The sequence below is a fragment of the Setaria italica genome, chromosome II (assembly GCF_000263155.2).
Source record: "Setaria italica strain Yugu1 chromosome II, Setaria_italica_v2.0, whole genome shotgun sequence".
NCBI lineage: Eukaryota > Viridiplantae > Streptophyta > Magnoliopsida > Poales > Poaceae > Setaria > Setaria italica.
This window is the reverse complement of record NC_028451.1, coordinates 3298266-3308775: the sequence shown is the minus strand read 5'-3', so window position 1 is coordinate 3308775 and position 10510 is coordinate 3298266. Positions and strand designations below refer to the sequence as shown.

Here is a 10510-nt window from a genome sequence, read left to right as displayed (position 1 = left end):
CAAACAACACACAGGACGTAGGGTATTACGCAATCTAGCGGCTCGAACCTATCTAAATCGCATGCCTACGTACACCATCGAGTTCCTGATTTCGGCGACACCCACCAACCAAAACTCTACCTCGATTATTCCCTTAGTAGGTTGCCGGGTTTAAATACCGACAGTGGCTTCACCTGAGGACTTAAGAGGAACCTCCAATTAATAATAGTAGATATATCTAATAACTACTCAGTAGGAAGAAACATAATCAAACTCAATTCTATATTATATTGAATCAAACTCAATAAAACTATGGATGTAATAATTAATAAGTAAGAAGAAATATAATCAAACTTAATTCTATATTACATTAAATCATACTCAATTAAACTATGAATATATTAATTAATAAGTAAGAAGGAATATAATCGAACCTAATTCTATATTACATTAAATCAAATTCAATTAAACTATGAATGTAATAATTAATAAGTAGGAAGAAAAAATGATATCAGATGACAAAATGGCCTTGTAATGGTTATGACCATAAAATTTTATTTTAAAAAATAATCAAGCTCTAATTATTTTCTCTCTTCCCTCCTCTCTCTTCTAGATCTAGATGACAATCCTAATGAAGCTAGACATGGTAGATAGAATTTGAAAAAAAGTTGGAATGACACAAACTCAAAAGAATTCAAGAATTCAAGAGCAAAATCTTATAGAGCCACCTCCTTCAAAGAATTTAAGAACAAAAACCTTCCACCTTGTATTTGGTGTTTTTGGAGCTTTTTTTCGAGCTCCTGTTGAACAAGCTTCGAATGAAAGGTTGTCTAAGGAAGAAGTTGTCCGCGATTTTATCTGGACGGCACAAAGGTGCTTGCGTTGTGCTGGTGGTGCCAATTCTGCTAGCTAGCGCGCTAATATCCGTGTGCTAGCAATCATTTCTATCCTAGTGAGACCTGGAATATGTTCTTTGCTCGGATCAGGCAGACACTGATAATGCGTAGTACATGTGTACATGATGCCAACCATCGTTTGCCAGCTTTGTCACCATCAGCCAGGAGCCGTTCTTGTCTTTGCCGTTGTCTCAAGGCACAGCTTTTGAGCTTTCAGTCACGCTGCCGCCGACTCGATCGTGCAGCTGCATATGCAGGATTAAGCTGGCATATAAATATAGTCTAGCAGTAATCATCTAAAACACAAGTAAGTAGCAACAAGCCACGCCACAGTTTTTAATCTTTAGTCTCTTTTGACTCTAGGACAGGAAATCGAAGTTTAACAATCAAATTCTTAGCAAGATACAACCACAACAACATCAGCCAGCAAGATGCAAACGTCTAAAGAAGAAACACACAACACACACACACACACCCCACGATTAAGAATACAGGAATAACAAAATATCACACGACTCCATTAAACAGTAGTAGTAGCACCAGCTGCATCAGGGCAGCGGTCTTCACCAGGCCTACAGACGATCCCGGCATGGGTGAGCAATGCCCACAGGAGCGTTATCAGCTCGCCGCCCCGGGCGATGGCCTCCGAATGCCCTTTCAGATTGTCCGACGGCGCGACGTACAGGATCATCTCCGACCAGAAGCTGGCCAGCAACTTCCATGCTGTCTCCTCGTCTTCAATCAACTCTGCCAGCTCCTTTCCAAGCCTCGCGCCATTCTTGAGCACCTCATGCTTCGTGTTTGCACATAACAAATGATCAACTAGCTGCTCATACTCAGCCAGCGGCGTTGACATCGCTGCAGATGCAATGTGGCTGGTGAGGGCAGGCTCGACTTCCCTCGTGATGTCCTCGTACAAGCTTTTGCTCCATGCATCGTTGTCAGGAAGCAGCTCTGGATACCAGGTCACTAGGTACGCACAGTATCGTGACAGATGCGTGGCAACAATCTTATCGTCCGAGTTGCAAGTCAGTGGAGAAACATGTTCTTGATCATGTCGGTTGGGGTACCTGACCTCAAGGATGCTTGTGGCGATGTGCCATGTAAGTATGGTATCAGATGTATCCTTGTTGTTGCAGGCCCAGAGAAGGTTATCACCAGCTTGGCTCCGGCGCAGAGATGATGTGCCGTCGCTCAGGCATCCATTTTTGCTTCTTCTCAGCTCATGGATGATGGAAACTTTCACTGCTTCTGGCACCTTCACCTTTGTTTTTTGGTCTGGTAAACGGAGGAGACGCCACAGAAAAACAAGTGGGGTTGTTCCTGGCTGAAGCCCCAGCACCAAGCACTGGCCCATCTTCTCATCCCAATACCTCATCAGCTTGCATCTTCTACGCAACAGAAGGCCAATCCATTTATTCTTGGGAAGTGAATGCTGAGATGTGGTCTGTTTTAGAAGGCGGCACATGAGGGCTACTTTGGTCCAGCTGGAGAACATGTGGGAAGCAATGTCCCTCACCTCAGATATCACAGCTAGCACCAAAAGCAAAAATATTGGCACCACATCGAAGAACCCTCTTCCATAAGATCTGCCCCATATGTTGCTTTCCTGATGGTGTTTCGAGCAACTGATCGCACACGCAATCTGAGAGTTAGTTATTCCTCCAGTCAATACGATAAAAGTGAGAATCACTGCAGCAAAGATGCAATAAGCTATGCTCAAGACTGAAATAAAGATACCCACGATGGGCAACTGAAGGACCGAAAGGGCGACCAAAGGGAGGTGAATGGGACCCTATAAAAATTCTCAACGAAAAAAGGACCTATGTCCCAAACGCAACCCCAAAGCATATGGTGCGTTAAATCGTCAAGATGACGCAAGTCAACTCGTGACTAGCTCACCCTAGGAACGATAAGAGACACACAAATCACAGCGGAAACAAGACATAAAATGATTCTAACAAGTTTGCTCAAAACACGATCAACCAAGATCACTACTAGCTAATCACTCAACTAAGCAAGCAAGAGAAAAAGATTAATCTAAAGTGCTAGGCGTGATTAGCAAATGAGAGAACAGAATAATTAACAGCTAGACTTGATTAGCAAAAGATATATTAAGGACAGTAGCTAAATAAGATGTCACAAATTAATTAGCTAACCGAAGGAATTAACAGAGAACTAATTATTGCATGGAATTAGCAAAGAGACAAGAGAAAAACTCACTGATCCGCGCAGCCTGCTTCTCACCTCGACATGTGCTATTGGGCTGCGTGCCCCTGTTACTTCCTGTTTGCCCACTTGACCTTGCTAGGCCTACACGTGAAAGGCCTGCTTGGCCTGTGAAGCGAGCGGCCTGCTGGACTGCTGGCCACTGAACTGGACCGTGTCGCTGGCCTGCGTAGCGCTCGCGGCCTGGTGCTGGCCTGCCTGGGCCGAGTCCCTGGCCAGGCACGCAATGCACCAGTTGCGCTGCTGTGCTGCAGACGGCCCACGAAGCACTCGCTGAGCACGCACCCGTCCGAGGCTTCTGCGCTCGATTCCCTGCACTAGAGAAGCAACGAAGAACAGAAAGAACGCAGGAAGAACAGGAAGAACTCGCAGAACATACCCCAACTTTAAATCACAAGATCTCCTTTCATACTCAGTGGATCGAGATGAAACTTGAGACATGTAAGCAATACCCCCAGGGCAAATAGATCCATGAAACAAATCCTAAAAAGCTCAAGTATTCATCACTAATTTTGGAGAGAATCGAAACCCTAACTCAAGAACACGATTTGGGAAAAACTCAAAATCAAGCCGAATTCGTGAGGGATTTGGAGGAGGATCATATCAAAGATGCTCTCCAAGGTTCTAGCAACATTTCCCTTCAACCAATCTCACGAGATTCGGGCTCAAACATGATGAACGAAAATTCCCCCAAAATAGCTCCGAAAATAGGGAAAAAGAAAAACGCTCGGGAATCAAAGATTTAGCACGATTTGAGACAACAAACAAAGCTAAATCACGAGAACATCTTATATACAAGATGAGGACTAGCCTCCTCCCTTCATCCACCCACTAAAGATGAAGAAATCAAGAGAAAAGAGTAATCACTCCCTAATCCCCCTCTCTCCTCTCACTTTAAGCACATGACTAGCCTCTAAGCAAATAGATAATGAGTTCCTAAGCAAAGAGGTGCTGAAATAACCAGCCCCCCATCCCTATTTATAGTCCAGGACGAAAGACTATAATACCCCTACAGCTACAACTAAGATAACTACCCACGCAGGGGCATTTTGGTCCAAGTTTTTATCCGCACATCGGATGGACACGCTGTCTTCACGACTTTGCTTCGCCTCGACGCAAGCTTCGCGATGACGCCACGTGCCCTCCTTCTCGAAGCTCTGGCCGCACCGGGCTCGCCCCCAGTTTTGAGGCCCAAACCGGGAAACCTACGTGCGTGGTGGTTTTGAGGCCCAAACCACCCAAACCGTCCATTGACGCGTGTCCGGCCTCCGCCAAGCCTCCCGCTTGACTCGACCGGCGCCGTCTCCAACCAGTCATGCCCTCTCGCCATTCCGTGCACCATGTGGATCGCCGTGACTTCGCCCGGACTCCTCGGGTCCATCGGTCCAAGCCTACTCGCGTTCATCCTTCACCGCCCTTGGTCCATCGGCATGAACCTTTCGCTTGACCTTCACCGCACGCCGTTGACCGTCACGTCGCATCCTACACCTGCACATCACAAGCCAAGAGAAACATCAAACCAACACAACGTTGTCAATCACTCATCATCCAAGGGTGACCACCATTGGTCCTCAATCTCCCCCTTGATGAGTGCATTGACAACACCCCACAAATTCATAGTATTGAAACAGAAAAACAAGAAACTCAAAATAGAAAAATCTCAGTCCCCTAAGATAAGGGCAACGGCTCTACACAACTGAGACAAAATCATGTGATCCCTCAAGAAGAGGTAGAAAACGGGCTCAACACCAATCACATGAAAATCCAAACTCAAATCAAAACCGGCTCCTCAAGAAGAGGTAAACAGCTCAACGCGACCGGTACAAGGGCATAAGAGCATAACGAGCATAACAAGAGTATAACAACTCATAACTACTCCCCCTGAACATACGCACTCCCCCTGAAATCATGCATACATGCAAAGTCTCCCCCTTGATAGATGAAAGAGTTTGTGTAGATTTCTCTCCCCCTTGTTGACAATGCAATCATCAAGAAAAGCATGAAAGGACAAAGTGCATGCCATGGAAATGCAGAACCTAACAAGCTTCTCAAATATATCACAATGCACTCTCAAAGGCTACTAGGGAGATAAAGCTTGATAGGTCATAAGAAACAATAGCATCGCCAACAAGATGATATCAAGTTACAACAGTGGAGATGAAGCAAGTATCAAATTTTAGCAATGTATAAAAAGATCACCACATGAGCATTCACCTAGTTAAGAATCACCCAAGCAAGAATAGACTAGTCCATCAAGAGCTCATACTAGGAAAATCCATTCTCAACAAGAGATCATTGCAAACACCCACATATGCATCACAAGTCATGTTTAAAGCTTGTTGAAACCAAGTGTCTACTTCTTTTGGTAGACATCTTGTAACAACTAAGCAAGCAATAATATCACATTAAGCACAAAAACTTGGTGAATTTATGAAGTTTTCAGCATATTTTTTCAGTATTCATACAAAACAAAATACATGAAATGCCTTTACGGCACAAAGAAGCCATGCTTCCCCAAGGGGTGCATCATGGGCTAAACATTTGCAATGATACCTAGATCTTTGACCCAATTGAAAAGAACATGGATTCCAAACATAAGCTAGATATGGAACCAGTATTCAACCAAGGGCAAACCATAACCAAGCATCTACTCATGGGTGATAAGCAAGTTAATAGAGTAGAATTTAGCATTGAATTTCAAAAACAGTTATCTCAACAAGTATACAATATCATCAAGAGCATAATTGCACATTGCATCAAAATCACCAACCACAGCACTACCTCACAAGTAGCATAAGAGAGTACGCAAGATATATAGGAGAAGCTCATCTAGTGCAACATGATACAAAATGCAATATGATACAAAATGCATGGAAACTAAGCTAAAATGATACAGATGAACAACATGCCATACCCAAATGTGAACTAAGGTAAAGCATGACATGATGTTCATATGTATCATCCACCACAATATATCACAAAAATAGCATGATAAGATATACATGAAGAACTCAAAGCTATCATGAAAAAGTAGCTATCCTACCATGTTTTGTACAAAAATGATACAAGTATAATACAAGAGAAGCTCCAAAAACCCAACTCAGAAAGGAAAGCAAACACCCAACTCCCCCCGCAAATGAGCAAAAGTGGCTTGATCCAGGGGTTTGGTGAAAATGTCCGCGAGTTGGTTTTGGGTAGCAACATAGCCAAGGTCAATATCCCCTTTCTCAACATGATCTCTCAGAAAATGATATCTCACATCAATGTGTTTAGTTTTTGAGTGGAGAATGGGTTCTTGGCTACACTAATGGCACTCGTGCTGTCACAAAGAAGAGGTACACGAGTAAAATCCAAACCAAAGTCTCTCAAAGTGGAAATCATCCAAAGCAGCTGAGAACAACAGCTAGCAGCAGCAACATACTCAGCTTCGGTGGTAGACTGAGCAACACTAGATTGTTTGCGAGAAGACCAAGAGACCAAAGACGAACCGAGAAACTGGCAAGTACCCGAGGTAGACTTGCGATCCAAGCGACACCCAGCAAAGTCCGCATCGAAGTATCCCCTGAGCGTGAGTGTCGAGGAGGCAGAATACCACAAACCGAACTCAGGGGTAAAGCGGAGATACCTCATGATCCTCTTCACTGCCTGGCGGTGAGATGTCCTTGGTGAAGCCTGAAAACGAGCGCACAGACACACGGAGAAGTGTATGTCCGGCCTCGTCGCCGTCAGGTATAAGAGGGAGCTGATCATGCTTCTGTACTCCTTCTGGTCCACCGGTTCACCATCTTCATCCGCATCTAGTGCCGTCGTCGTACCCATGGGTGTGGAGAGTGGCTTAGCATCAGCCATGTCAAACTTCCTCAACACGTCCTTCGTGTACTTCCCTTGGTGCACGAAGATTCCTTCCTTGCTTTGCTTGATCTGTAGCCCGAGGAAGAAGGTCAACTCACCCATCATCGACATCTCGAACTCCCTGCTCATGTCATCTGCAAACTTGGCAACCAAAGCATGAGAAGAACCACCAAAGATTATATCATCCACGTATATCTGAATAATCAATAAGTCATTGCCTTGCCTGAGGAGAAAGAGTGTTTTATCAACTGATCCCATTTCAAACCCATTCCCAAGCAAAAAGGATTTCAATCTAGCATACCACGCTCGGGGTGCTTGTTTTAGGCCATAGAGAGCTTTCTGGAGTTTGAAAACACGATCAGGATATTTAGGACTCTCAAAACCAGGGGGTTGTTTCACATACACTTCCTCCTCTATGAAACCATTTAGGAAGACACTTTTCACATCCATTTGGAAGAGCTTAAAACCTTTAGCCACAGAGAAGGCTAGAAGGATTCTAATTGCTTCCAAACGGGGAACAGGGGCAAAGGTTTCCTCATAATCTATCCCCTCTTTTTGGCTAAAACCTTGGGCAACCAACCTCGCTTTGTTTCTCACAATCAACCCATCCTCACCTTGTTTATTTTTGAAAACCCATTTTGTTCCTATAGGATGGCAATTTGGAGGTGGTTCAACTAAAACCCAAACCCTGTTTCGCTCAAAGTTCTCCAACTCCTCATGCATGGCATTAACCCAATTTGAATCAGATAAAGCATGTCCAATATCTCGGGGTTCGAAAGAGGCAACAAATGCAGAATGTGCAAAGTGTGAAATATGCCTAGAGCTGTGCCTAGTGGTGCGTTCATGTAAGTTACCGATCATCTGTTGTGGATGATGACGACGTTGAATGTGCCGTGGAGCCTCTCGCTCTGAAGTCGTCTCCCCCTCAACAGCAGCTGGATCACTCTGATCTTCTTCTTCTTCATCCTGTAGTGGTACTGGTTGATGGCTTGAAGTAGTGGAAGTAGAGGTAGGGCCATCAACTCTCGTAGTCGAAGTAGAAGGTACAGGTGCAACAGCTGGAGCTCGGTCAATCTCATCATCCTCTTCCTCACCACCATCTACACGCTCTTTCTCTTCCTCAAATATGCTTTGCCCCATTTCATGTTCACCTGCAACTTCAAAGACAGGAGTTGTGCAAGGCATAGTTTCATCGAATGTAATCTCACAAGTTTTCACAATCCGGTTAGTTTCAAGGTTAAGCACACGATAATCACGACTATGAGAAGCATAACCAAGAAAAATCCCATCCGTAGAACGAGACTCAAATTTATCCAAATTTCTTTGCTTGAGAATGAAACAGTTGCAGCCAAACACCCTCAGATGACTCACTTTGGGGGAACGTCGATGCATCAGCTCATAAGAAGTTTTCTTCAGGAAAGCTCGCAAAAAGATTCGATTGGACACATAGCAAGCAGTGTTGACGGCTTCGGCCCAATATTTTCTAGGAGTCCTATGCTCATCAAGCATCGTCCTAGCCATTTCACAAAGGGTCCGATTCTTCCGTTCAACAACACCATTCTGAGGAGGGACATAAGGCGATGAAAACTGGTGTTCAAGACCAAGATCATTGCAAAAGGCTTTAAAACGAGCGTTTTTGAATTCTGTGCCATTGTCACTGCAGATAGCTCTCATGGCATCTTTTGGTCGCTCATTTCTCAACCTCAAGATCAAATCTCGAACAAAAAGAAATGCCTCATCCTTAGATTCCATGAAGAAAACTCATTAATACCTCAAAAAATCATCAACGATCACAAGCACATACCACTTCCCACCGACTGAACAAACACGAGCTGGACCAATAGTGTCCATATGCAACAGCTCGCCTGGATGTTCAGTCATCACCTGATTCACAGGTGGATGGGAAGCAGCAACCATCTTCCCATGTCGACAGGGAGCACAAACAAGATCTTTCTCAAACTTTAATTTGGGCAAACCACGAATAAGATCCAAAGTACTCAAGCGGGAAAGCAAATCAAAACTCAAATGACCCAATCTCCTATGCCATTTCCAAAGTTCAGAAGATGAGCCAGCCACTAAACATCGAGAAAGACCAAATGACTTGGAAAAATCAACTCGAAACACTTGACCCTCGGGGATGATCATACACACAAGATCACCTCGAGAGTCTAAAATCCTTGAGGTCCCTTGCTTAAAACGGACCTCAAAACCATCATCAAGCAGTTGCGACACAGAGAGCAAATTGAAACCAAGAGAATCAACTAGAGCAACTCGCTTGAGCATGAAATTCTCACTCACCTTGATAACACCTTCAGACAACACCTTACCTTTGCTATTATCCCCGAAAGTGATGTACTCCTTGGTCATCACCGGGGTGAGGCTGGAGAACCATCTGTGATCACGGGTCATGTGTCGAGAGCAACCGGAATCAATAAGCCACGTGTTCTCCAGTCCTCTGACCTGCTCAAACAAAGGGAGACCAAGGATGAGCAAATGACTCAACACTGGGGTTAGAAAAACAAGTAGAATACCAGTGTCGAACCATTTGCTCAAGAGTGGGGTTATCAAAATCAACCATCTCTCGTCTCACAGGAGGACTACGACCAACGCTAGGGGGAAAACGTGATCCGTTGTAGCTCCGAGACTCAAAGTAACGGCCATATTGTCCTGGGCCATATTGATCATGGCGAGGAGCATGCCTAGCAAAAACACGCGAAGGAGCAAAACGCACACTATCCACACGACGAGGTGGAGGAGCTGCTCTAGGCGCATGTACACCATGAGAAGGGTGGTACATGTCCCTGTTGCCCCACTCACGCTCACGCCTCAAAGCCTTCTTCTTGCGAAAGCAAAACTCCTCAAGGTGACCCCATCTCTTGCAATACTCACAGTGGAATCTAGCCGGCTGTTTTGGCTGAGGATTCACTCTAGGTTGTGACTTGTCTTGGGGTTTTGGTGGAGGTTTCTTAGGAGCAATTTCTGGAAGTGTGTCAAGTTTGTTCTTAAGGTGGTTTGGCTTTTCCACCCAAATGGCTTTCTTGGGTGCTTTAGGTGGTGTCTCAATGAAAATTCCATCTCTCACACACTCAGACAAGTTTTGCTCGCAAGCTGGATTGGGTTGCTCTCTATTTTTAGTGGGTGACTCTCGAGGGGTGTAGTCAATTGGTGGCTCACACTGATTGTAGCTTGGTTTCTTTCTCTCACCACTGTTTTGACCCACCTTCTCACACAACCCATCAAAGAACTTGTGCAACCCATTAAAAAGACATTCCTTCATAACCGACCCAAGCCCAAAACCATCAGCCCTTTTGAACTCCTGAATCATCATGCCTAGCTGAGGTTCCCTACTTGACACCCAACTAAGAACAGTGCGCAAGTAGGAGTTTTCATCCTCAACATGTTGCAAATTAAGCTTGAGTTCAGGACAAACAGTGCATTCAGGAAGTTTAGATCTAGCAATAAACTCAGACTACTCTAAAGCACTAAGCTTAGCACATGCATCATCCAACTGAACTTGCAAAGCAGGGCAAGACTTACATGCACCAAGCAAAATA

At 44.6% G+C, this 10510-nt stretch overlaps 1 protein-coding gene across 6 annotated transcripts; it reads right to left on the bottom strand.

Annotated features, from left to right (window-relative positions):
• Positions 1-1187: 1187 nt before the first annotated feature.
• Positions 1188-3929, bottom strand: LOC101782748. 6 transcript variants are annotated; one of them, XM_022823777.1, is made up of 3 exons: positions 3099-3929; positions 2395-2520; positions 1188-2322 (listed from the first exon to the last, which is right to left on the bottom strand). In XM_022823777.1, exon 3 carries the CDS (start codon positions 2251-2253, stop codon positions 1396-1398), a length of 858 nt encoding a protein of 285 aa, XP_022679512.1. In that variant the 5' UTR covers positions 2254-2322; positions 2395-2520; positions 3099-3929; the 3' UTR covers positions 1188-1395. The 6 variants fall into 6 exon arrangements, with proteins under 6 accessions (XP_022679512.1, XP_004955515.1, XP_004955516.1 ...); XM_004955458.4 differs by having other exon boundaries at positions 2395-2503; positions 3123-3929; XM_004955459.4 differs by having other exon boundaries at positions 1188-2520.
• Positions 3930-10510: the final 6581 nt, after the last annotated feature.